At 56.0% G+C, this 27,163-nt stretch overlaps 1 protein-coding gene across 4 annotated transcripts in view; it reads left to right on the top strand.

The window, feature by feature from the left end:
- The window catches only part of PARVB (parvin beta), a 97,276-nt gene that overhangs the window by 53,582 nt on the left and 16,531 nt on the right, over nucleotides 1–27,163 (top strand). For all 4 annotated transcript variants that reach the window (XM_025456990.3, XM_035721763.2, XM_025457000.3 and 1 more), the window contains exons 4-8: nucleotides 10,609–10,711; nucleotides 15,888–16,028; nucleotides 16,738–16,853; nucleotides 19,703–19,761; nucleotides 21,869–21,888. In XM_025456990.3, coding sequence (XP_025312775.1) covers nucleotides 10,609–10,711; nucleotides 15,888–16,028; nucleotides 16,738–16,853; nucleotides 19,703–19,761; nucleotides 21,869–21,888 — 439 coding nt within the window. The remainder of the gene's footprint in view (nucleotides 1–10,608; nucleotides 10,712–15,887; nucleotides 16,029–16,737; nucleotides 16,854–19,702; nucleotides 19,762–21,868; nucleotides 21,889–27,163) is intronic.

The following is a 27,163-nucleotide window of genomic DNA, read 5'->3' as shown; positions in this document are numbered from 1 at the left end:
CAGAGGCTGAGGCCCAGGCCGGCCTGCACCTGGCCTGTGCATTTGCAGCCCCAGGCCCGAGACCTCTTCTCCACGTGTCTGTGTTCTTGTGATGCTCCCTCCGCAGACACGTTCTCCAGCCCTCTCGCCCCGGCCCTGCACTCCATCCACACCCCACCTCCTTGTCCCGGCTGGCTCCCTCCCTCCCCGCCCCTGCCAACACCCCGTGTGGCCTGGAACCATGCATTTACTCATCTCCTCCCTCTGGAAGGGGGTCCCGTGCAGTGAGCCTCATCATTCCGCTCCCAGCTGCGTCCCCAGTGCCGGGGGGGACGTGCCCGCACGTGGTGGCACGGGTTCCCACTTGCAGGGTGAGCAGTGAATGAGTGAGGGGGCTGGACAGGCAGCAGCAGCGTGAGGTTGTGTGTCAGAACCACCTGCAAGGGCGTGCGGCTGAGGGACAAGGCAGGTCTTTTCTCCCCACCCCAGACCTACAGAGTTGGGGAGCCTGGGGTAGGGGTTGGGGGGCACCTGTGAATCGGATGCTGACTCAGGTGGTCCCAAAATTTCCTTCTGTTGGGAACCGGGGGTGTGGGTGGCCAATCTTGGGGTTCCATGCACTTGACCTGCATGATTCTTACTGCTTCTCTGACCCCCTTTCTGCACCGTGGTCTCTCCTTGTCCACACCGCTGGCTGATCACGTCTGAGGAAGAGGCCTCAGCAAAGGGCACCTGCTGGTGGTTCTTTGCAGAGGTTCTCTGCTCAGAAACGGGGTTTTCAGTGGGAAGTGTGGACCACACGCGAGCCCAAGCAGGTCAGGGGTGAGGTTGGCTGGCACCCCGACCCGCTGGCCATGTCCCAGCCTGGGCACCGAGGGACGATTCTGTGGAAGCACCGTCAGCCCCCTTGTTTTCATGCTCTGCTCTTTATCATCTGCTCCTTTGTTACCTCTTATCTTGGCCCCTGTCCTGTCTCCCTCCCTGTCCTAGACTTAGCCCCCCTGCCCCCCCACCCCAGGACTGTCACCGTTTAAAATACCATGAGCTGCCCTCTGCTTCCTAGAAAAAAAGAACCCTGGCTCCACCTAAGCCAGGCAGGAAGAATGAGGCCGCTCATCCAAAAATTGTCTTTGAGCATCTGTTGTGCGTAGCATGACGTTAAGGGCTGAAGGGGCGAGGCGTGCTTGGGGTCTGGCTGCCTTGACTCCAGTCCCGGCCCAGATGACGGGGGAGCGCAGCGGCGTTGCGAGGGTGCAGCAGATCACCTGCACGAGTTCCCGTTATCACCGTCTGGCAGGCGCTGCGGCAGGTGTGGCCTGGGGAGGGCAGGGGGGCCGGGGGTGCAGGGCCAGGCCTGCGACTGGGCTTGGGAGGTGGGCACGCGCGTCCTGAGCGACTTCCCGCGCCATCCTCTCCCTCTGTGCTGGGGTCCCCAGCATCCTCCAGAAGCTCCCTGGACTCCTTATGGGGGAACTGTCTGCGCGGCCCGGGCAGGCGGCAGCCTCCAGAGGAGATGCTTTATATTTTTAATGATCCTCGAAAGACAGCGCGGCAGTTGTCATGCCTTCCAGAAGGAAGAGCCAGAGAAAGGCTTGCATGCTTGCAGGCACGCTGGCTGGTCCAAGGCGGGCTGCCCATGTCGTTAACTGGGGTACACATTTCTCCCCGCGAGCGGATTTCACATCTCATTTCCCAGTTTATTGGACAAGACTCTTCCTGGTTGTTAAGCTCGGTTTGCTTCCTCTCCGTGTCCCCGTGAAGAAAACCGGCTGCAGGAAAATGATCCTCTGGGCGGAAGACGGTGCTGCAGGAGCCCGGGGTGCGTGGCAATGCCCCTGCGATGCGTCTCAGCCCGGCACCCAGCTCTGGCCCCCAGCTCCGGCCGGCATCCCCCCCTCCCCGGCCTGCAGCCCAGCCCGACTCAGCGGATTAAGTGGCAAGGAGCCTGTTTGGAAGTGATTAAAACATAACTGTCATAGCTTTGGGGGAGACAGGCCGCAGACCCTGATTATCGTTCACAAGGAACCAGAGGGAAAGTGATTTTTTTTTTTTTTATTCTGCTGAAGGCCAGCCTGTGAAACAACACACGCCAAGGGCATCATTAATGTATGTCCCAGACATTTGCCTGCAGGATTTGGGGTTTGCAAATGAGCACGTCCGGGAAACAGCGATGGGGTGCTATGTTTAAGAAGTCTCGTGTGGAAACAGGATTAAGACGGACGGGCAGGGACGTAGGATGGTGGTTGCTTTGTGGTGTCCCGGGGGAGGTCACGTCTCCACGGGGGGACGGCGGCGAAATTGGAGGCCGGATTGCTTTGGCTCCCTGGAGCCAACCCCTGCAACCTGCTGTGGGGACTGTGATTTTCATCCCTTTTCTGTCCTGTTTTATAATGGATCAGATCAGCGATCGGATGGGATTTTTATTTATTTTATTTTTATTTATTATTTATTTATTATTTATTTATTTTTAAGTTTTCATTTCTTTGTAGTAGAAACAATGTCGGTTGTATTTTCTGGCAGGACTGAGCTCCAGGCCAGGCAGCCTCTGGGACCAGATGTCTGTGTGCCCAAGAGACCGGCCAGGCCTATAGGCAGCGCTGCTGCAGGTTGCAGGGGCACCTTCCGTGGGTCTGATCCAAATGTAGGCGCTGGGGAAGGTGTCATTGAGCGAGACAAAGGTCCAGCCCTTGTGGAACAGACAGGCCAGCTGGGGAGATACGTTTGGTGAACGAACGTATGGTCAGATGGCCACGAGTGCTTCGATGGAAGCTAAAACAAGAAGCGGGTAGCCACTTCTCCTCTCCCTCTGTTCTAGGTATGGTGGTCAGGGAGGTGGCGTTTGAATGGAGAGCTGTAAGCAAGAATGTTACCATAGAGGCGAGAGCAGGTGCAAAGGTCCTGTGGTATGCACGTGATTGGCATGTGCGAGGACGGCAGTGTGGCAGGAGCCTCGTGGACAAGGGGCATGGTGGTTAGAGATAAGATCAGAGAGGTGGCAGGGTCTGAGACTCCCTAGCAGGGTGGGGACCAGCTCTTTCTAGTAGCTGAGGGAGGACCACATGGGCCTGGCTCCTGTGTCTTCTTGTGTGGACCCTTCCTGCACATGCCCTTCTCAGTAAGCTGCCTTGACACCTTAACTGCCTCACGTGGGGCAGAGATTAGGTCATGTTCATTATCTCCCGTGTCCGGGATTGGGACGGGGCAGGAGGGCTGCCTGGCATATACTAGGTGGCGCTGGTCATGCTGAGTAAATCAGGAAGGAGCCTTTGACACGAGAGTGCTCCAGGGATGGCCACGCAAACATCTGCGCAGATCACCGTGGGTGCCTGGAACTGCCAGCCACACCACCTGACGAGCCTCACAACAGCCCCGCAGAAGTCGGCGTCCCCCCCATAGCTGCATCCCAGAGATTAACCGAACGGCCGCCTCATTGAGACAGAATTCGCACCCTGAGCAGTTCAGTGGTCATGAGTCTCCTCCCAGAGTTGTGCGACCGTCGCCTCAGTAGATTTTGTTTTTTAAGATTTATTTATTTATTCCTAAGAGACCCAGAGAGAGGCAGAGACACAGGGAAAGGGAGAAGCAGGCTCCCTGCGGGGAGCCCAATGTGGAACTCGATCCCAGGACCCCGGGGTCGTGCCCTGGGCCGAAGGCAGACGCTCCACCGCTGAGCCATCCAGGTGTCCCAGTCGGTGGCCTTTTGTGGCCTTTTCCTATCCCTTGGCATGATGGAAAGGTTTGTCCGTAACAGGTGTCAGTACTTGGTTCCTTTTTATGGCCAAATACTATTTACTGTATGGAGGGACCTTCATCTGTTGGCGGGTGGACCTCGGCCTTTTCACGGTCTTGAATAGTGAATATTTAGAACATCTGTGTACGAGATTTTTGCGCAGACATGTGTTTTTAGTTCTCCAGTGCGAACTTGGGCGTGAGATTGTGGGGTCGGATGATAATTCTGTGTCTCACCTTTTGGGAAACTGCCAGGCTGTTCTGCGGAGCAACTGCACTGGTTTTTTTGTTTGTTTGTTTGTTTGTTTAAGATTTTATTTATTTATTCCTGAGAGACACACAGAGAGAGGCAGAGACACAGGCAGAGGGAGAAGCAGGCTCCCTGTGGGGAGCTGTACCGTTTTATATCCCCTCAGCGACATGGGAAGGGTTCCCAGTGTCCCCACATCCTTGCCGACGCTTGTTATTGTGCATCTTTTTCGTGCTCGCCACCCGAGTTGCCATGACCTGGCATCTCACCGTGGCTTTGATTTGCATTTGCCCGGTTGCTGGTGACGTTGGCCACCTTTTCATGCATCGGGCATGCGTGTGCTGCTTTGGAGAAATGTCTCTCCGGCTCTTTTGCCCGTTTTAAAATTGGTTGTCTTTTTATTGTTGCGTCATAAGAGCGCTTCTCATGTTCTAGATACAGAGCCTGTCTCAGAGGATTTAGCAAAATCTTTTCCCATTTGGTGGGCTTCTTACCTTCCTGCTGGTTATCCTGTGAAGGATGAAAGTTTTTATTGTTAAGTCCAGTTTATCTTTTGTTTCTTTTTGTGGTTTGTGCTTTTGGTGTCCTAGCCAAGAAATCTCTGTGTCTGTCCTTACACCAGCGCCACGTGTTTTTATTCCCTTAGCTTTTTGGTTACGTTTGAAATCAGGAAGTGTGAGTTCTCCGAGTCTTTTCTTCTTCTTTGAGATTGTTTTGGCTATTTGGGAGCCCTTGGGTTTCCATATGCGTTTTAGGATCTGCTTGTCAATTTCTGCAAAGAAACCATCTGGACAGTGATTTTTTTAAAAGGGTATTTGTTATTACTTTTTCTAACTACCACAGCAGCATATACTGCTGAAAACCTGGGAGACAAAAATCAAACAGAAGGCAGAGGTAATTTGGTTTTATTTGTGTCCCTTCGGGCTCTGTCTTTTGTGTATATAGCTTTCCCCACACAAGATTTGGCATCGTTCCACAGTTAGTAAATGCTTAGGAGCACATTTGGATTAGTACCTCAGCAGAAACTTCTGGAACTGGAATTGCTGGGTCACACATGATGCACACAGAGATGGGAATTGATTTGTTTTCTTTTTTTCTTTTTTTTAAATTTTTCTTTTGATTTGTTTTCTTTTTAATGGAGACTCTGAGGACCAGAGAGGTTAAGCGACTGGCTTGGGGGCACACAGCTAAAACGCAGGGGGAGCCAGACCTCAAGTACGGGCCCTAGGTTTTGTGGGTGGTGGTAGTGGTGCTTGCATAGGAGACTGATGCTTGAAAGCTGTGGTAGCCAATGCCCTTCGGATTAGGTTCTGTTGATGTGTGATTAATTATCAATTCAGCTGCTTAAAGCAACCTCTGTTTATTGGCGCGCTCCGTTTAGAGTTCTGCAGGTCAGAGGTCCAGCGTGGTGTGGCTGGGTTCTCTGCTCGGGGTGTCCCCAGCTGAGTTCTTTTCTGGAGGCTCTGGGGAAGAATCAGCTCTCTGCCCCTCGAGGCCCCTCCTCTCCAGGTGCGTCTGCTGCCTTCAGAGCCAGCAGCGGAGACTCTCCCCCTTGCTTCCCCTCTCTTGGCCTGTGGTCCCTAACCTCTAGGTCCAGATTCAAAGGGCTCATGTGCGTAGGTCAGGCCCACCTGAATAATCTTTCTTTCTTGAGGTCAAGTGGGTCCTGGAACAGCCTAATCGTGAGATGCAAACCATTGTCTTCACAGTCCCAAGGGTGACAGGGACCTGCGCATAGCAGGCTGGGATCATAGGGGGCGTTTTAAAATTCTGCCTACAAAGTCGTTTAAGCTATTAGCCAAAAATTAGAGACAACATGAGGAACGTGATTAGTCGTCACTTACCTGGTATTTAGGATATTTTTAGGGGTCGGGACTTTGCTGAGTGCTGTGGGGAGTTTGAAGTAGCAGGTGCCATCCCTGGCCTCAGGGAGCGCTCAGTCTGCCTGTGGGGAGGTCCAGGGTCAGCCCCTTGTGGCTGCTGTGAAGTGAGGGGTGGCCCCGGGGCAGGTGAGAAGGTGCAGGAGCCAAAGATCTGCATCTAAACAAGAGGCTGGCAGCAGGACAGGCTGGGAGGATTGTGGGAACTTGGTAGGGAAAGACTGGCCAGAGAGGGGATCCAGGTCGGGGAAGGCTCTGAGGCCAAGAATGGGTGTTAGGGTTGCCCTGCCTCGTGTCCCCGCGCTCATTTTTATCTCTGAAGTTTAAATAACACATCAGTAAAAATCTCATTAAGTGGCCAGAACAGGCCCCCCACGGAGGGGCATAGCCACAGGGGTCTCAGTTCTGTGGCTGTGAGAGTGGGTTCGGGGACCAGGAGGTGGGTCTGCCTTGGAGAGCCACAATGGGGGGCATTCCAGGTCTCTGGGTCTCAGGGGAGAAGCATCCCCTCCTCGGTCCTGAGAGAGCTTGGTACGTGGAATCGTGCCCGGACCCTCAGTAGCGCAGTGAGGAGGTGGTTCTCTGTGGGCGCCCGGGCCCCCTGACCTGCCTGCTCCAGGTTTACCTCCTGCACGCCTCCCCTTCCCTGAGACGTCAGATGTGCAGGTTCGAGCCTCCATGGCCCGGATTTTGCCCTTCCCCTGCTCAGGCTCATAACTCATCCCTGCCCATCTCCCGGCTAGAGCATCGACTTCTGGGGGTCGGGGACACCTTTGCCCCCCACAGCCTGGCACGAGGACGGTGTTCAGCAATAGCTGGTGAGTGTAATACTGTCACTTAGCCCCAATAATCGCTGTAAAATTGCTGATAAAAGGGCCACAGTAGAGCTTTGTGGGATTAAGGGATCCAGGATGAGGGCATTCCTGCCAGGAGCCAGGTTGCTGGTGGCCAGGGGGAGGCAGGTGTGGGGCAGGCCTTCCTGTGATCCCTGAATCCAACCCTGCAGCCGTGTAACCGGGGCCCCGGCAGGGTGCGTGATGGGGTCCGATGGCTCAGTGAGTCTCTGCCTCACCCCATGGAGGTTGGGGCAGGAGGGGCCAGATGTCCTCCCAGCTCCAGATGCTCCCAGCTGTTTCTAGACCTTTCCCTCCTGCTTGTACTGTCGACTGTTTCCCCCTGTTTGTTCTCTTCTTCCTCCCCGGTGCCTCCAGCCCATGGCACAGGTCTCCCTCTGGCCTTCTCACATCATTCCAGGGACCTCAGCACCACGGAGATGCCCCATGCACCTGCCCGGCTGCTCCCCACCTCCCTCCATCTCTTGGTCTGGGTGCATCCCTGTCCCACTGGTACCCACAGTCACTCTCCTCATCCTCTGCCCCAAGTGACTTCACGGCCACTGCCCTTGAGGACAGGTGGGCGTCTGGGGCTGGCATCGCCCTCCCCCGGTCCTCCTGCCCCAGCTCCCCGACCTGGCACCTCCCTGCTGGTCCTAGGTGACCTTGAGGTTCATCCCCATCCTCCTTCCTATCTCTGCTCAGATGTCACCTGCTCTGAGACGCCCCCTGACCTCCTGGTCCCTGATGGCCACTATACCCTCTCTATCCCCAAACCCTTAATTTTTCCCATAGACTTGATTTTCCAAATGGTTTTAAATTTATAGAAAAATAGCAGAAGAGAGTACAGAGGGTTTCCGTCCACCCACACCTCATTTCCTCTGTTAATATCTTATAGCAACATGGCACATTTATTCAGTATTAATATATTGTTGTTAACTAACATCCACCTTTTATTCAGATTTCCTTGTTTTTTTCCCTTCTGTCCTTCATCCGGCCCAGGACCCCATCTAGATCCCACATTACTGTGCGCTGTCCTGTCTTCTTAGCCCCTCTGGGCTCTGGCACTTTCTTAGACTTTCCTTGTTTGTGATGACCTTGCCTGTTTTGACGACTATTGATCAGGAATTTCATAGAATGCTCCTCTATGGGAATTTGTCTGCAATTTTTCTCCGGATTAGAGTAGGGTAACGGGCTTTAGGAGGAACACCAGAGAGATGAAGGGTCCTTCTTACCCCATCCTATCAGGTCTGGGCACGCGCCGTCCATAGGACCCATTGCTGTTGGCGTCGACCATCATCGCCTGGCTCAGTGTCTCTGTCAGGCGTCTCCACTGTACCTTGCCTTGTTTTTCTCTGTAACATTGATCATGAAAAAAAAAAAAACCAACATTGATCACGGTCTGAAAGTGGGTATATTTATCTTTTTATGTCGGGTTAGAATGTAAGAACAGAGGCCCCATCTGTCTCGTTTTTTGCAGAGCCTGGCGCATAGTGGGTGCTCAGTCAATTCATCAATCAACTTGGTGGCTGTTTACAGAGTGCCAGCGCCAGGCAGTGAGCCCCAAGGGCTGGGGACGGCGGAGCCACTGGTGCCATAATTCCCACCCTCAGAGAGCTTCGGGTCCAGTGGGGGAGCTCATTACAAGGAAAGATGTGTTCCCATTGTCCATGTGAATAGGGTCAGGGAAACGATGCATGAGTGTGGTGAGAGGGTGTTGGGGCATGTGGCCTGGGTGGGGCGGGGTGGTCAGAGAATGATACAGAAGCTTGAGATCTGAAGGATGCGTGAGAGCTGGCCAGGCGGTTTAGGTTGGAAGGAATGGCACATGCCAAGGTCCTGAGGCAGAGAGGAGCATAGGGGTATGTGAAGAGCCCCAGCAAGGCGGCAAGACGCTCAGTTGGAAGTGGCATTGGTTCAGGGGGTGGTTCAGTTCAGGGAGGTCAGAGAGAGGAGGGCACAGCTGGCTGAGCCGTGGAGGAGAGTGCTAGGAGGCGGGAGGGGAGGCAGCTCAGCTGGGGGCTGAAGGTGTGGTCATGTCCTGGCCCCGGGATTGAGGTCCAGCTGCTAGACCCCCAGGCCAGGCCCTGACCCCAGGCGGCTGGCCCTGGGCACGGGGAAGGAGGGACAGTGTGGGAGCGCTGGCTCTGTCTTGCTGACCTTTCAGGATGGCTTTGTCGAAACCTAATGCCATAGGGCTGCTCACACTTTCTTTCTTCCTCCAGACCTGCCTTTAATTTATGTTTACCTCTATTCTTCTTGGGATTGTGGGTCTGATTTAATATTTTTGAGTTAGTGGGGAAATAGAAGATGCTTCACAGAAACTTGCTCTGTGGCCGATTTTGCAGGTTGCATCTATTGCAGAGAGTGACAGAGAACAGTGTATCGGACTGGTGCCCTTCTGTTCATCTTTGAGGGGCAGTAGACCCCCCACTTCCGTGAGGTTATTGAGACCAATTAGGTGGTTGTATCAGCTTTGCCTGCACAGGAGAATCCTATGCTATTTTGATCACGTCCGTTCGGGTGTCCATTTTATTTCGTGGAGAAGTGCTTGGAGCAGGCCTGGCCGATCGGGGTCCTGTTTTCTCCATGGCTATTTTCACAAGTGAAGCCGTCTCCTTTTATAACATGTTGCCAGTTATAAGAGAATGGAGACCTTGTCAAGAAAAGTCTCCAGCGGAAGGCTTTTGGCCTACAGAAACGAGCGCACGTCCATGTGAACACTGGGGTGCCCACTTTCACAGTGGTGTGACTCCCAAAAGCCGAAAAGTGGCAACGGCCCAGATGCCCATCAGCTGGCAGGTGAATCCGTGAAACGCAATAGATCCATATGCCTGGATGTCATCCTGCCGCAGGAAGGAAAGATGGACCGATGCATGTTTTCCGCGTGGATGAGCTTTGAACACTTCATGCCCAGTGACAGAAGCCAGACAGAGAAGATCGCGTGTCAGGTGCAATAGAATTGATATGAATTTATATGAAATGCCATTTGCATGAAATTGCATTTTTTTACAAGATTTTACTTATTTATTCATGAGAGACTGAGGGAGGGAGAGAGAGAGAGAGAGAGAGAGAGGCAGAGACACAGGCAGAGGGAGAAGCAGGCTCCATGCAGGGAGCCCGATGCAGGACTCGATCCCAGGACCCCGGGATCATGCCCTGAGCTGAAGGCAGACTCTCAACCGCTGAGCTACCCAGGTGTCCCTGAAATTGCATTTATATGAATTCATCCAGAATAGGCTAATCTGCAGATTGCGAACATAGCTGTGTGGTGGGAGGAACTGGGGAGGGGGAGTGGGGGCACCTGCTACTGGGTATGGGTTTCTTTTGGGGAGATGAAGCTGTTCTCCAGTTGATTGTGGCATCGGGAGCATGATTGGGTGAAGACGAAAAACCACCAAATTGCACACTTTAAAGGCTGAATCATATGGTATGTTAATTCTATTTTGATAAAGCTGTTGAAAAGAATAGGAGCTCGGAGCTTGTGTAATGGGCCATAGGGGACCGCCTTCTCTCCACGGCTCTAGGCTCAAGTGATGCGAGCTGCTGTGGTGCAGATCCTATGGGAGGGAAGGGATGGACGTTTTATGGTCCACCTGTCCTGCCTCGGGCCACGCGGGACAGTGCTGTTACTATTACTCATGTAACCCCCTCTCTGAGGCACAGTGAACAAGCATCATCATTTCCTTTTCCCGAGAGTGTCCCCAAGTTCCCGCCAGGAGGATGCCTGGGTCACTGTGGTGGCTGCCCCCTTCCTGTCCTCTCGTGATGTCCCAGGGGAAGTCCAGTAACCCAGGGTGCATCTTTCCCTTCCTGTCTGTCTGCTGTGCCAGGGTACGTCTCGGGGTCCAGCAGTGTTCAGGTCCTGGGCTTGCTCTGGCCCTTGCCCTGGTCTGCGTGGTGTGGCCAGTGAGGCTGTAATGCTACTTGTCCCCAGGTTCTCATCGACTGGATCAATGACGTCCTGGTGGAGGAGAGGATCATCGTGAAGCAGCTGGAGGAGGACCTTTACGATGGCCAGGTGCTTCAGAAGCTCTTGGGTGAGTCCACGGGCGTCCCCAGCAAAAGGCTGCAGTGAGGTCGTCCTGGAGAGGAGCCACTCAATGCTCTGCATGGTGCCATGGGTCATACGTCCCGAGGGTCGCCTTAGAGCTGCCTTCCTGAGACCATGCTCCCAGAGGGTGGCTCCTGGGTTGCAGCAGGCCATGCCCAGCTTCCAGAACTGTCCCATGGGGATGGGGAGATGGGGCAAGAACGGTGCCTCTTCCTCCACGGGTCAGCCCTCCTGCCTCATGTAACTCGCCCTGAAAGACATGTGATTGGTGATGGTGGCCCAATCATGCCCTTACTCAGCCTGTCCCCACAAAATACATTTGGAGGGAAAAAGTTGTGTTTGTCTTGGTTATTCAAAGATTCACCTTGTGGTAGGTGTGGATCTGGGCTCTGGGGGTGCAGTGGTAACCAGAGGGAGGGTGTCCCCCTCACCCACCTAACCCCCCCGCATTCTGGCAGAGGGAAGAACGAGAAATGTCACAGGACACAGATAGATGCTCGGAGAGAGTGGCACGCGCTAGGAGGGAAGCCAGAGGGTCCCAGGATGGAGAGGGTCTGGGCGGTGGGGGCGGCCCCTCTGGCAGGGGACATCTGAGCAGATGTCTGCACCACCGCCAGCCTCAGAAGAACAGTCCAGGCTAAGACTCTGGAGTGAGAAGAGTCTGTCGTGTTTCAAGACCAGTGAAAGGAGGCTGCAGGAGGTGGGGGAGAGGTGGTGGGGGCTGCCGGACGAGGCTGGGAAGACGGACGAGAGGCCAGGTCACATCCAGCCCTAGTAGACGAAGCCCTTTATTCCAAGTGACAGGGAGCCACTAGAGGTTTTGAGCAGGGCCGTGACATGATTGGAGCCACGCATTTTAAAAGTCACCCGGGCATCAGGGTACAGAAGGGAGGGGTCGGGAGTAGGCGCTGAGATCATTCAGGAGGCTGTTGTAGCAGCCCGGGCCTCAGATGAAGCGGCTCAGACCCGGGCATCGGTGCACACCCCGGGAGAGATCTTGGGGGTTGGAGCTGCCAGTGGACTCAAAGCTGACAGCCAGGTTTGTGGCCGGAGAGCCAGGGAACCAGGAGCCCCTTGGGAGGAGCGAGGGGGGTGGGGAACGAGGAGGTGGGTGTTGCAGCAGCTGGGGCCCTTTCAACCCGAGTCGGGGGCCGGGTGAGGGTGGAGCTCGGCAGCACAGAGATGAAGTTCAACGCCACGGTACCCGGCAGCCTCACCTGGACAGGGTGTTCCAGGTTCGTTATTTGGCCGAATGCCGAATGGCCAAGGATTTCTGAGTGTTTAGCTGAGCCAGGAATCCCCACCTTAGAATGACTTCCGTGGTACAAGAATAAATCTGAAATGATATCAGGATTGTTAATAATCATCACGACTTTATTAATTGATAATGTCCAGGTTGAATCATCCTATTGTACACCTGAAACGAATGCAATAGCTGTACGCCAAGTACACGTGATCAAAAACAGTATCGGTCAGAGTCACGATGTTTGAGGTGGTTGGTGGGTCACTCCCAGGGTCATCCTCAGCCCTGTCGGAGGCTGGGTTGCCCTCAGGATCGTTAAACCGGACAATCGGGGTGACAGTCCGAGAGAAGGGGCGGGGAGCAGCCTGGAGCTCAGGATCCGCCAGCAAGGATTGCTCTGATGGGGGAGCTGCCCGGGTGACCAGCTGTCTTCCTTGCCTGAGGTGGAGACTCAGCTCCCCTTCGGCTCTTGGACTCGAAGAGTTGGCTGTGGGTGACGCTGCTGACTTATTAAAACGGCCCCTCTAGCGAGTGGCTTGCTCACTTCCCGAGGGAGATGCTTCCTAGCATTTTCAGAAGCAAACTTAAGAGCGCGGCACATGCTTAAATGTTTTCCTTCTGATGCTTTTGCACGCACATGTGGCTTGCTTCATTCACCCCATTGCTTGGGGAAAAAAATCGTGTTCCAAGCCTGAGTTCTAGCAAGTGTCGGGGGGTGCTTGGCACCCCGTCACCGGATCACAGGACAGGCTCTGAATTTGCCTGTAAATGCTGCTGGCGCCTCCCAGGTGCCGGGTGGCAGGGGCATCTTTAGAGCAGGTAGGAGCTAAGAATTCGTGCCCCTCAAGGCACATCCTTTTGGTCCCCTCTTCAGCTGGCCCCGGCACATGCCACGCTTGCTCTGAAGTAGATGTGGTCGCCAGTCATGCAGTGTGGGCTGTCACCCGCAGAGTGTCACGTGAGGCTGCCTCTGGCTCGGGCAGCCTCTGTATCACGGAGCAGCTGCCTCCCATCCCGTGTGGATCCTAAATCTCTCGTATGTCAAGTGGTTTGACATCCTCCGCGGTTTGAGGAGAACAGTGGAGGAGGGTATTTGGATCTTAGTAGAAAATCGGCGTGCCTTGCCTGGTTGCGTCACTGCTGGTGTCTCTCTGCTGACACCGGACGTGGCAGTGACCTGTGTGATTGCACGCCCTCGAGCCCAGGGTTACCAGGAATGACACCCACGTAGACAGTCTGCTCTTCACTGCCTCCAGAAGCAGAAGCCAAAGCCAAAAAAGGCGATCGTGGCTGAGTGCCAAGGCCGAAGCTGACTTCTGTGCATCTAGAGAGAGGAGAGGTCTGCGGCCCGGGCCCAGGGTGGTCAGCAAGGGGTCCGGGGAGGAGGAGCCAGCGAAGGAGCCTGAAGGGTCCAGCCGCAAGAGGGAGGAGGCACCAGGGGAGTGCTGCGCTCCGGAGGGTAGAGCAAGGGTGTTCCAAGGATGCGGGGGTGAGGGGGTGAGGACACAGAGTGGACCTGTGGATTTGGCCACGTGAGATCGCCAGGTGTGGGTCACCAGCAGGACCCCGGGTGTGTCCCTCTTCTTGAGAGCAGGCTCTGGAAGCAGCTGCCGACTGCCACGCGGCAGGTTTCCATGGGTGTAACTCTTCCGCAAGGTGGACCGTTGGGCCGAGGGCGGATGCCCACGCTGGGGTCCCTGGGGGCTCCTGGGCTGGCTGTCGTCCTGCTTCTAACTCCCGGCACTCCCTTCTCCTTGCAGAAGGCAGGCCCGTCCCTGCACGAGGAGTGTTCACAGCTCCCCATTTGGCCTCCCCGCGTTTGCCCTACACATCTGAGAATCCCCCCCACCTTCCTGTCCCTTTCTGTGTGGTGAAGGCAGGTGAGGCCAGAGCCAAGCCAGCAAAGCCCTGAGCCGCCCCCACAGCCCATCCGTAGGCAGAGAGACGCCTGGTGATGTGGGCAGCCAGCTGTTTTATTCTCTCCCGCATGGCAAAGCCACTGGGGCCAGCCCCAGGCAGCACCCAGGCACAACCAGCCTCCCCGGTTCCTGTCATGGGCTGAATTGTGTTGTCCGCGCCCCTCCTAGAATTCATAAGTCAAAATCCTAATCCCTAGGACCTCAGCCTGTGACTGTATTTGGAGACCGGGACTTTCTAGAAGTCAGTAAGTTAAAATGAGGTTGTTGGAGCTGGGCCCTAAACCCATATGGCTGGTGTCCTTTTAAGAAGAGGGGATCAAGACACAGACTCACACAGGGGGATGGCCGTGTGGGGACACAGGGTGGAGATGGCCGTCTGCAGGCCAAGGAGAGCGGCCTGGGGAGACGCCAGCCCTGCACCATCCCATCCTCTAGCCTCCAGGATCCAGAGCAAATACATTTGCATTGTTTATGCCCCGGGTCTGTGGTGCTGTGTGACCGCAGCCCTAAGAGCCTGATACAGTTGCCCGCCTTCTCCATCACTCCTCCTCCTCCAGACACCACGGCCACATTCAGGCCCCAGGGTCTGCAGGGTTGGCCAGTGGCGGGGACAGCAGAGGCGTGCCGGGCTCCCCGGCTCCCTGCGCCCCGTGAGCGAGGCTCTCCGACCACCCAGCTCTGAAACCCGCCCCTTCCTTCCCCAGGATGTCCCCGCTCCCACCCTTGACACCTGGGGGACCTGCTGTGTATTTTCAGGGTGTTCATATGGAACAGCTGTGGCTTATCCAGCTAAGACCTATTAGATGCAGAGGGGCCATCAAAATACATAATCGGGAACCAGTTCCAGCCCCTGCAGGATGCATGTGGTGGAGCTGCTTTGTTTTGCTTCTAGCATTCACGGCTGCCGACCTGATGTTAGCGAGGTGGGGCTGCCTCTCCACTGCGGAGCCCCTTGTCTGTGCTGCGTGCAGCCCCAGGCCAGCACCTGGCGCACAGAAGGTGCTGGTATAACTTTTTGGTGAGCTGAGGGAGGGAGGGAGCGAGCATCTCAAACCCCACAGGCATTGCCCTATAATGATCTTATCCTGGAGATAAGATCAGAACCGCTTGCTCTTGTTCTAATTGAGGGAGGAGAGGACGCTCGGAGAGAATGCTGAATTAGCGGGTCTCCAGAGAAAAGGCCGCACACACAGTTTTGCTGAGGCCCACTTGCAAAATGGGAGCCCCCCCTCCCCGTGACCAGCCTGGATCCCACTGCTTTTACGCTGTTGCTCCCGTCCATGCCTCGGCTAGCAGCTGGCTCCTGGCTCGAAGCCGATCGGGCTCTGTGCCCAGCACCTCGGTCACCCTCCCGGGGAACAGGTCACCCTGTTCTGCGACACTTGCTGTTGCTTTGCCGAGGAGACCCATCAGGAGACACCCCAGTCTTAGAGCCCTTTCTCACCTGGCCTCTTAGCAGGTGGGGGGCCCGCATGGCGGGGCCGAGGCCAGGCTCAGGGTCAGTCGCCGGATCTGGAGCAGATGTGGCGGTTCCTGTCTGGTTCCTCCAAGTGGCTCTGGGCCCACTCTGGGTGATAAAGTCCTGGCGACGTCTGCGAACATCTTGCCATCCTTACTGCGGTGTCCAATTGTTAGAGCAACAAGACTGGGGCCGTCCCTGTCCCCATCCCTGCGAGTCACTTCCCTGCCTCTCAGCTGCACCTTGAGTCATTTTTTCCATGTCATGTGCACAGGATGTTCCCAAGTGGGACACCCCTAGTTCTGCCCTCGGACTCTGCACCCCCTTTTGCACTGGAGGACATTCCCAAGGAACACTCAGGACGAGGAAGCTGAGAGTTCCATGGCTCCCCACCCTGACATCGCCCTGCTGCTATGTGATGCTCGCTCCACCAGAGGCAGGTGGGGGAGTGGCCCCCTTGCGGTCAGCTGGCCAGGCGACCCTGAGACCCTCTGGCACCCCTCCTGATGCCTCGCATCTTGCTTGTGTCCTTTCATCGCAGAAAAGCTGGCAGACTGCAAGCTGAACGTGGCCGAGGTGACACAGTCTAAGATAGGCCAGAAGCAGAAGCTGCAGACGGTGCTGGAAGCGGTGCATGGCCTGCTGCGGCCCCACGGCTGGGCGCTCCAGTGGACCGTGGACTGTGAGTAGTGTCCCCAAGTGTGTCACCTTAGCTTTCCGTGCTGTCACTCATCGTGGCATCTGGGCTTGTGTTCCCACTGCTGCTCTGTGAGAGGCATCTAGGACAGGACAGAGCCAGTGTCCCCACTCTTGGGAGTTAGCTCCTGGGTTACACCTGTCATTGCCTTTTTTTCAGAGAGGAGGGGAGCTGTTTCTGGTTGGGTGGCTCAGGGGAGGCCCCCAGAGGAAGGAGGGAAAAGACACCACCCAGGTGACCCTTTCAAAACGCTGTGCTTTTTAAAAAAATTTTTTTTTTAATTTATTTATGAGAGACAGAGAGAGAGAGAGGCAGAGACACAGGCAAAAGGAGAAGCAGGCTCTCTATGGGGAGCCCAATATGGGACTCGATCCTGGACCCCGGGATCACTCCCTGAGTCAAAGGCAGACACTCAACTGCTGAGCCACCCAGGTGTCCCCAAATGCTATGCTTCTGAAAGTGGTTGCAGAGGTCACCGTAAAGCCAATAGGAAGGAAAAAATTAGAAAAAAGTACGTAAGGTGCTCATCGTCATCATTTTTTCCGTGGTCCGTGCTTTTTTTTTCTTCCTTTTCCTCATGGTTTTTCTCTGTGGTCTCATTTAGACACAGTGTCTTTATTGCCTTTTGGACATGGGCTCGGGGTTCCCGCATAACCTGACCTAAAGCAGCTCCCTTCTTGCCTCCCCTGACAAGCTATTCACGGGAAGAACCTGGTGGCCATCCTGCATCTCCTCGTGGCCCTGGCCATGCACTTCCGGGCCCCCATCCGTCTCCCCGAGCACGTGTCTGTGCAAGTGGTGGTCGTACGGGTGAGTTTGGGGCGATGGGCTTGCCCGTGACACTATGGGAGGGGTATCGGGACGCCTTGGCTCCTGTGGATGGATTCCTTCCTGCTGTCTCCCCCCCCAAAAGAGGCTACTTTCTCCTTCCCCCCTCTTGACAAAATGTGTGTCTCGCCCTGGCTTGGAGACAAATGATTGGAGCTCAAACAATGGCACTGATTTGGAGAGAGGCAGATTCAAAGGCATGAGCGTATTGAGGTTTAATTTTCCAGATTTTTTTTTAAAGAACATTCATTTCTCTCCAAAACCAAGTAGTTGGAATTCAGTTCTCTTGAATGAGCTTATTACTCACCGGAGAGGGTTGAGACCAGTGGTATGAAATAGATACCCCAATTAAAGCTCCTCTGCATCTGCTCTGCATTATATCCATCATTCCCCGCGATCTCTCTCTTATGGTCATTTCTTTCATTTCACTTGGAGAAATGTAACCGGGAGCTAGTGTCCTTCTGACGGAGGCGGAGCAGCCTTTCCCGCTGTTGTGTCGCCTGCATCGGAGGGGACAGACCCTGCCCTGGGTCCACGTTTGTGGTCTCGTCCAGTAAATGTGTGGGAAGCACGTACTGTGTCCCTGGCACTGCGCACTGGCTATCGGGGACACTAAACGGGGAGAAGACTCGGGTTGCGAAAGCACCGCTTCTCCTGCCAGACGGATGAGGTTATGCTCGGAACCTGGATGTCTGGGTATCTGTACTTGCGTACATACTGCGTGTTTACTTGTATTGATAAATATATATACTGTGTATACTTGCAACATCCAACTCCATGCTTTCCCTGCGCTCTCTGGGGCTACAAGGCTCTGGCTGGTCCTGATTTTCCAAAGCCGTCTCCCGTCTGACCCCTCCATTACCCGGGAAGCTCGGTCATGACCTGGATGGGTGGTGAGGTGGGGGGTGCGGGTGGGGGAAGGAATGCCCCTTCTGGGCATCAGGCCAGGGTTACCCGCTGCCGTCTGGCCCTGCCTGCTTCCTAAGGACGGATGTTTGTGGTCAGTGGTGATGGGATCGGTGACCATTCCTGCTGCCCGAGTCCTGGATGCTTGCTCGAGGCGGCCAGCCGAGAAAGGCTTCCCAAGGACATGTGGGCATGTGGTTCCCAAACCCGTGTCCGTCAGACGCGGGGCCCCATGAGCCCCGTACAGCTCGGCAATCAAGGTATTTCCTTTCAGGCCTGCACTTTGGTCCAAGAAAATCTTTTGGGTTTTTCAGAAAGTTTTACTGACTCGGGCAAGCACTTGCTGGCGCCTCCTGCCTGACCGGGGTTATGGGAGGATTCTTTGGGCCGCACCCAAAGGCATAGGAATCAGGGAGAGGAGGTCCCGGGAACTGGCCGGCCTCTGGCCCCAGAAGTCCAGGGCCTGATCCTCCATGTCCGGTGATCCGGCCAGAGATGGGAGATGCAGGGAATCTGGGGGTCCGTGGAGGGAAGCGATGGGGGGACAGGCCTTGTTTGCTACCTAGCAGCATGGCCTTGGGAGATGGCTTGATTTCTGAGTTGCAGTGATTTCCCAGACCTGAGACAATGCTATAAACCTCAGAAATACTGTTTCATGTGTCCAGTACCTAGCCCTGGGCCTGGCCTCTAGTAGGTGCCTAATGTCGGATACGTGAGTGAGTGGGCTGTCTCCGGCCCTCCCTCGGTGGGCTCTCCTGGAGATCCGAGTGAGGCCGAGAGGCCGCGGATGGCCGTCCAGGGCAGGTGGTTGCTCTGCATCTGCAAGAACCAGCTGTGAGAATTCCCCGGAGGCCGAGCTCAGGAAGGGTTTGGGAGCTCAGATCTCGAGAGGCATCCATGGTGGGTGGCCCAGCTGGAAGTGAGTTCCCCATTTCTTGAGGGATTCAAGCCGGGGCTTGCAGTGTGGGGGGGGTTAGCTGGCTGCCAAGCTCCACCCTAAGGTCCCCGGACGTCTAGGCTGCCCCGTAGCCCCCATCCCCGCCCATGGCTGCCTCTTCACACCTGTGGGGCCTCCAGAGAAGTCTGGCACACACAATCTTCCATCCCGGACTGCTGTAACAAAATACCACAACCTGTGTGTTTAAAACAACAGACATTATTCTCTCACAGTTACAGAGGCCAGGAGTCCTCTAAGCGAGGAGCTGGCTGGGCCACACGCCCTCCAAAGCCTCCAGGGGGGATCCTTCCAGCTTCTGGTGGCTGCCAGCCGTCCTCGGCGTTCCTGGCCTCATAGACTCGTCCCTCCAGGCTCTGCTTCTGTTGTCACTCAGCCTCTTCCATTTCTGCCAGTGTGTCTGGGTCTCTGTTTTCACTTAGAAAGACTCTGGTCATGCTGGATTTAGGACCTCCCGTAGTCCCCTGTGGCCTCATCTTCAGCTGTATCTGCAAACACCCTGTTTCCCAATGAGGTCACCTTCTGAGGTTCGGAATGGGCATGACTTCCAGGGGGGCCACTGTGCTCAACCAAGTGCACACGTTCTTGCACTGGATGCTTCCCAATGTCTGTGGGTTCCCTGTGCGCCTTACCTCTCCCAGCTGCACGGCGCAGGGGATCCCTTTGGGAGTTGGGGTGTTTCTCCTGGGACACCCGTTCCCCCCGCCCCCAGCTGCCAGCTCTCAGAGCCACGTGGAGAGCCAGCGGGCAGGTTGGGGGGAGAGGGCAGCTTCTAGCCTCCCAAAGGGTCACCCATGGGGTCACCTGCAGTCTGCCCTGGGTGGGTGTGGCTTAGGTGCTGTCCCTAAGGTGGCCTGGCTCCAAGGCCATCCGCACACAGCTCAGCTACCCCATCCGTGATGTTCTTCCTCCGGTCCCCTCAGCCTGCACGCGTGCTTGTATACTTACTTGTCCGTTTTGGGGTTTGCAGAAGCGGGAAGGCCTGCTGCATTCCAGCCACGTCACAGAAGAGCTGACCACAACGACGGAGTAAGTGCACCTGCCGCCCTGGCCTCAGGCCCTGACCCAGCCCGGGACCCGCACGGGTGCAGGGGGGCTGATCTCTGGTGCAACGTCCCTCAACCTGAGGATGAGATTTTCACGCGAGGGCTGTCCTAGCTTTACCTGCATGCACTTTCTTCAAAGATCTTTTTTTTTTTTCCTTTTTCATGAGGAAGGACAAGGTAGCAGTTTGGTTCCGTATGTAAATGACTAATTCTCCCAAATAGAAAAGTAAACAAACTACGGGCAGCAAAGGAATTAGAACTTAACTTAGGCTGCCCGGTATCTTTTCTGGAATAACACAGAGAATGGTCAGCAAGTAAAAATGTAACCGATCCCTTTCCGAGTCTCTTACAAGGAAGAAAAGGGTAAGCGTAAGTGAAAACTTGAGCTTTTGTAGGGCAGGCATGCTAGTGTCTTCAAGGTCTGCTGTGAGAACAGTTATTCTCCAAAGCCTTTGGACTTTTTTTTTTTTTTAAGATTTTTATTTCAGAGAGAGGGAGAGAGCACGAGCAGTGGGCGGACAGAGGCAGAGGGAGAAGCAGACTCCCTGCTGAGCAGGAAGCCCGACGTAGGGCCCCATCCCAGGACCCCGGGATCATGACCTGAGCCGAAGGCAGACGCTCAGCTGACTGAGCCACCCAGGCGCCCCGCCTTTGGAGTTTTATTCCGTATTTTAGGAGGTGACCTTAGAGAATATTGGGTGGGGGCAGCAGGTGTTCAGAGTGGTTAGGGACCCCTTGTCCCGGTTCATTTATCCACCTGTGCATCCGCTCCGTCGGAAAGGGAGCCACACTTCTGAACTAGAACTTTCCTTTGAGATAATACTGAGCCGTCTCTGGTCTCTTAGAGAAAGCCAGAGGGCAACTTTTAAAGAAGTCTAAAAGGCTTCAAAACTATTGAAAATAGCGCATCAAATGGCGGATTTCGCGTGTAGCTTTTAGGAGCCCCCATGACACCCTGTTAGGGATCTTTAAAATTCACCACCTTCGTGCCTCTCCACCAAACCTGTTTCAGATGAAACAGATCATTAGAGATTGATCGTCTCGGTGAACCCTCCCGACCCGTTCACCGAGTGATTAATTACCGTGTCATGAATCCACGTACGGTCTTTTCAAAACTCGGGGCTGACGCAGGAGACCACTCCTGGCCTGGGAGCCGCCGTGTGGCCCCATGAGCCGCTCAGCTGTTCCAAGCCCACGGGGAGGGGGGCGGGGGGACGAGGGGCCTGGTGCTCGGCCTGGGACCCACAGTGGCCCTTACGCAGCCAGCCTGGCCTGTTTGGGAGCAAGAAGAGGGCAGCGGAGGGGAATGAGGAGTGGGGTGGGGTCTTAGTTATCCATAATTGTGTAACAACCACCCCAAAACCACGTGGCTTAAAACTTAAAACTTACCATTCAGCAGCACCAGAAGACCCATTTTCTGCTGAACTGTTCTCCCTATTAACCGGTCCCATGGGGATCCCTGGGTGGCGCAGCGGTTTAGTGCCTGCCTTTGGCCCAGGGCGCGATCCTGGAGACCCGGGATCGAATCCCACGTCGGGCTCCCAGTGCATGGAGCCTGCTTCTCCCTCTGCCTGTGTCTCTGCCTCTCTCTCTCTCTCTATCTATCTCTCTCTCTCTCTCTGTGTGACTATCATAAATAAATAAAAATAAATAAATAAATAACCGGTTCCATGATTTCATCCCCCCCCATGGCATTAATGGGGTGATTTATTTATTTTTATTTTATTATTTTAAAGATTTTATTTATTCATGAGAGACACGGACACAGGCAGGGGAGAAGCAGGGGAGCCCGATGCAGGCGTGGATCCCAGGACCCCGGGGTCACGCCCTGAGCTCCACCACTAAGCCCCCCAGGCGTCCCTAATGGGGTGATTTAATAAAGGTGGCCATTTGCTGCTGATCTTGGGCAGACAGTTAGAAATCCACATCAGCACCTGTCCTTTGCAATTAGGGGGACAGAGAATCTATCAAACCAGAACCTAGATTCTTGTAAAAGTCCTTCAGCGGGGCGACTCAGGGCTCCTTGGGCTCCCTCTGCACTGTGTTCTGAGCCACCCTCTGACCCTCTTCCTCTCTGTTCTCCGTTGCAGGATGATGATGGGTCGCTTTGGTAAGTGCCTGTGGGGGTGGGGAGCCCGAGTCTCGAGTCTCGGGCACTTTGGGGCTGTGATGGGAAGCTCCTGGATGCGTGCTATCACAGGAGGGGCGGTGAGGAGGCACCCCAGGACCTGGTGGGGTTTCCTGTGGCCAGAAGTGCCGGCTCTTCGGCTCTTCGAGGAAGTGTGGGGTTCACCCTGGGTCTGTCCGCTCCTCCGAGCTGCCACAGGCAGGTGGGATAAGGAGAGTGTGGTGGGGGTGGTGGGCACGTGTCTGGGAGGTGGCAGGTGCTCTCTCACTGGCCTGGCGGGCTGGTGCCAGGAGGGGGACCCGGCCTAAGGCAGGGCACACATGGCCAATCTAAGAGAGCAAGTAGTGGCGGACGGAGCTTCTTTACAGGATGTACTTTCTTTTCTTTTCTTTTTTAAAGATTTTATTTACTCATGAGAGACACAGAGAGAGAGGCAGAGACACAGGCAGAGGGAGAAGCAGGGGAACCCGATGGGGGACTCGATCCCAGGACCCCAGGATCATGCCCTGAGCCGAAAGCAGACGCTCCACCTCTGAGCCACCCAGGCATCCCTACAGGATGTACTTTCATACATAGTTTTCCCTTTTTAAAATCACCAGCTTAACACACCTCCTTAGAGTCAGGCAGCCTTGGCTGTGGTCCTCCTGGGCGACCTTTGCGTGCTCCTTCACCTCTCTGTTCAGTGGGATCTGGGGCTGGTGAGGGGACCGAGTGAGATACTGAATGTGGCCCTGGGCCCAGCGTGCTTTCTGGTGGTGACAGCCGTGAGGGTGGGCCGGGTGGTTATTGCTGTTAGTTTTCTGTGTCTGTTCCCAAAGAGCTGTTCCCAGTCCTCTGCAGGAGCCCAGGTTCATCTCAGCAAGGGGGTGGACAGATAGGTTGGGGCAGCTTTAGACCCTCAGGGGTGGGGGGGCCCCCGGCTCTCAGCCACAGCCAGAGGCCGGGGGAGTGAAGCTCACTGCTTTGGGGACTATTTCAAAATGGAAAGCCCTCAACACCACCGCTCCCCGCCCCCAAATACCACGTTCAGCAGTGAGCACAGCTGTTCGCAGGAAAAGTGGAAGCCACATGGAAGTTTCCCTGGGTGCCTTTCGAGCCTGCCGACCTGGAGCTGATCCTGCAGGTGTGGGGGCCTCTGGGGGAGGGGCGCCCTCCTGGTCAGGCTTGGCTACAGGGCTCCGTCCCCTGCAGTTATCGTAGGGACGGAAGGCACAGCACTGCTGTGTTTGAAGAGGGCACGTGGCTCTTGGTTTTGTGTTCAGACCTCTGTAAGTAGGCCTGAAGCTGCGCTGCTCAAATTCACGGTCTTCACTATTTTTAAATAGCCATTCAGTCCTTTTTAAATATCTTTGTTTTTTTTTTTTTAAGATTTTATTTATTTATTCATGAGAGACAGAGAGAGAGAGAGGCAGAGACACAGAACATAAAGACTCCTAACTCTGGGAAACGGACTAGGGGTGGTGGAAGGGGAGGGGGGGGTGAATGGGTGACGGGCACTGAGGGGGACACTTGACAGGATGAGCACTGGGTGTTATTCTGTATGTTGGTAAATTGAACACCAATAAAAAATTAATTTATTAAAAAAAAAAAAAAAGAGAGAGACACAGGCAGAGGGAGAAGCAGGCTCCCTGCAGGGAGCCCGATGTGGGACTCGATCCCGGGACTTTGGGGTCACGCCCTGAGCCAAGCCGAAGGCAGATGCTCCACCACTGAGCCACTAGTTGCCCCGTCCTTGTTATTTTAAAGAAAGGGAGAGGAAAGGAAGCCCTCCCGTGTACATTGCTGAGGATGTGGCCCAGCAGTGGGGAGCGCGGGCTGCGGGGGGCAGGTGGCCTGGCAGCGGCCCTGCCCTGTGTGTGAGCCGGGCCATCAGAGCATCACGACATGTCTCTGATTCTCTGTGCGATGTCCCGCCCCTGTGTCGCGCGGGCCCAGCTCGAGGTGTGGGGGCCCCGGGGAGCCTCCATGCAGCAGACAGGGCGGGAGCCGGACCAGCAGCAGGCTCCGGGCTCCCGGCTGGTGACTCTCGGGGGAAGAGCCAGGGTTCACAGCTGCTGTGCTGGTGAACACGAGGGGCATTGGAGCCTTTCCGGGGTGAGGAAGCCCGAGAAGCCGGTGGAGTTATTATTACTTTATAGGCTCACCCTGCTGTGAAAGGCCGGCGGGCTGCTAGCGGGTGACAGGCTCCTTTTCCGCCCCCAGCTTCAGCTTCTGCGAGCGCCCAGGTCCCCGGGGTCCCCAGGCGGGCAGCCTCTGCTGTCGCTGAGCCTCTGCTGGTACTTCTCTTGTGGGACCCCCTCCCCGGGGGCCCCTCCAGCCCTTGCCCATGAGGTTGGATCTCCCCCCTCCCCCCACTGCCCCTGGGTCCTGGTGCCCATCTCTGCCCCTTGAGTTGGGAGTCAGGCTTCCTAAGGCACCCCCTGACCCCACCCTCCCCCTTATGACCCACCTCAGGCTAAACTAAAGCCACAGCCCTTGAGGTGGCCTCCAAGCCCCTCAGACCACCCTTGGCACACCCCTCGCCTCCTCTCAGCCTCCTCACTCCCCCGCTGTCTGCCGCCTGTGGCTCCCCGTTCATCTGAGAGCACTTCCAGCTCGTGCAGGAGCAGTGTCCTCTGCTCAGAATGCTCTCCCTCTGGATTCCCTGGTAGCTCACTCCTCAGCTTCCTCCAGGAGGCCCTCCCTGACTGCCCTGCCCACGCCCAGCCTCTCCACTTGCTGCTGCTCACAGGGAGCTGCCATGGCCTGGCAGGCTCGGGGTGCCGGGACACCCTGGGACCCTGGGCCCCTCCTCCTGTCCTTTCATACACGGCTTCTTGAGCTATAAGCATCCTGTGGGCTGGAGCTGTGTCTTCCTCAGCATGCATCCCCCGTAACTGCCAGCCCTGGGCCGCAGACCTCCCGGGAGCTTCCAGAACACCAGGTGGACCCTCCTTGGGCTTTGCAGGGGGTCCCTGTTCTGTGCTCACTCGTCACCTGAGCATGCCAAGCTCAGGAGTGGGGGTCGCCCTGCCCCCCCCCAGACCCCCCTCCCCTGAGTCATCCCGTCCTGGCTGAGGTGGGCTGGGAGGCTTCTCCCAGAGGAGCTGGGAGCTGCTGCCTGGTCTCCATGGCAACGGGCCTGCTGGCTGCATCTCCTCCGCAGGCGGCCCCTCCCCCGTCCTGGGCTTCAGGACAGGGGAGAAGTGGGGAGCAGCTCTCCTCCTGTGCCCCAGCTCTGCCTCGGTCTCCTTGTCTCTGCCAGCAGAGCTCGTTCCCCCCACTGCGGCCTGACTGGGCCACCTGTGCCGCCCCGGGTCACCGCCCTGGGCCCAGGCCCTCTGAGCCGCCTCTATGGGCCTCAGGGTCTGCAGCCCTCCCTGGCTTTCTTGTGCTTCTCTTTGCACTTTCTGTTCCCTCTGCCTGGAACGCCCTTCCTCTCCTTGTCCCAGCAAAACCCCCGCTCAACATAAGGCTCCCGTGTGAGGCCGCACTCAATCCCCTGGCCCTTTGTCCCCAGACTTTGGGTGCCTCCAGGGACAGAGCCGATAACACGAATGAGGGACGGGCCAGAGCATGGAGTGGTCCTCTGCCCCTCAGCCTCTGCGCAGGCCGGTGCGGGGTCAGACCTGGGAGCGCACATCCCCAGTTCCACGGCGGGTGTGGATGCCAGGTTGAGTGTGGCTGCAGCCTCCGGTCCCTGCAGACAGGCGGAGTCAATTTATATTTTAAAAATGTTACTCAAACGAAACAACATTTGGACTGAAATGAGCATCCATGAGGGTCGCACTGGGGCAGATGCTGGCCGGTCCTGGCTGATTCAGCCCCTCCCTATGACCGTCCTGGCTTGTTTTGGGTACCTGTCCTCTCTGTGCTATCTCAGTTTACCCATCTGCCCCCACCCAACCTGGGTCCCTCCCAGAGCTGAGCTGCTCCCTCTTTATCCCTGTGACTGTCCCCAGAGCCGCCAGTGGGACATTGGTGTGGAGTGGGGTCAGGGTCCCCACGACACACCTGCCAGGCATGCTCCTCCCTTGATTCTCCGTGAGTTTAATTCTTACACCGGCCATGAGCTAGCGACTATTTTTACTCCTTCTTTACGGAGGAGGGGAAAACAGCTGCTTAGGGAAAGAAGCTACTGGCCTGATGTCCTGGGACTTTGAGGTCAGACGACCAGGATCTATGTTCGTTCCTAAGGCCAGGCTTCCTGCAGGGGCGCAGCAGAAGCTCCCTGGCCCCTGGCCCCCGGCCGTGCCCTGTGATGTTGGGCCGTGCCCCAGCTGCAGGTCGGGGTGGCTGGGGGCTGGCGGGCCTCCACACCCTCCCGTGCTCCCTGCACGCCTTCGCTCTGTGAGCCCAGCGGTGGCCCAGCTATATTTACCCGGCTGACGTCAAGCTCTGTTCTGCTCCCAGGGTTTTTCTCAAGCTGCATTTAAAGTTTGTATTTTGCTTTGTAAAAGATTTAGCTTTTTTTTTCCCCTTAGCAGACTCTTGTACTGAGTATAATCTGACTGAAATGATTATAAAAATAATGTACGGCTGCCTTGGTAGAAAAGCTGGAGGGGGGGCACCCTGCAGCATCGGGCCTTTTGGTTACTGTTGGCTTTGAGGTGAAGAAAGCTGGGCAGTCCTCCCCCCAAACACGTGCACCCCCACGTATGGGTGTATGCATGCCATACATAACACGTGCACATGCATGCAAACCCCCATGTGTGTGTGCGTGTACAACATACATACATAGGCCCCCCCATGCGTGTGTGTTTGTGCACCACACATGCACACATTCCCCACATGGGTGTGTATACACACACCGCACATGCTCACACACACACAGCCCGTCCCCCTCTCCTGTCCTTTTTGCCTCCCACCTTCCTCACCCCACCCCCAAGGCCAAGGAGGATGTTACCTGGGCTGGGCGGGGCTGTGAGTTGCCTCCCCACACCCTAGACCTTGGACATTGAGCACTTTCCTTTTGGGGCCCGGCTGGTAGGCAGGGCTGGGATGCTTCCTCCAGAAGACCTGGTTGTCTGGCCTACTTGGGTGTCGGCCTGCCTTCTCTCTGATTTCTCCCTCCTTCCCTCCCTCCGTCCCTCCCCTGCATGGACCAGGCCAGGCAGTCCTGAAGCAGGCCCTGGGTCAGCTCTGGTTCTGGGCTCCCCGCCATCTCCAAACAGGCAGTGGAAGCTTTGTACCCTCACCCCACGCAGCCCGGCTGGGCTCCCCAGTCCCCAGACCTGCATGCTGGGGTTTGTCCCCAAGCCCCTGCTGGTAACAGCGG

The sequence above is a fragment of the Canis lupus genome, chromosome 10, assembly GCF_003254725.2.
Source record: "Canis lupus dingo isolate Sandy chromosome 10, ASM325472v2, whole genome shotgun sequence".
Classification (NCBI taxonomy): Eukaryota; Metazoa; Chordata; class Mammalia; order Carnivora; family Canidae; genus Canis; species Canis lupus.
Note: the sequence above shows the minus strand (reverse complement) of the source record. Positions and strands in the feature narration are given on the sequence as shown.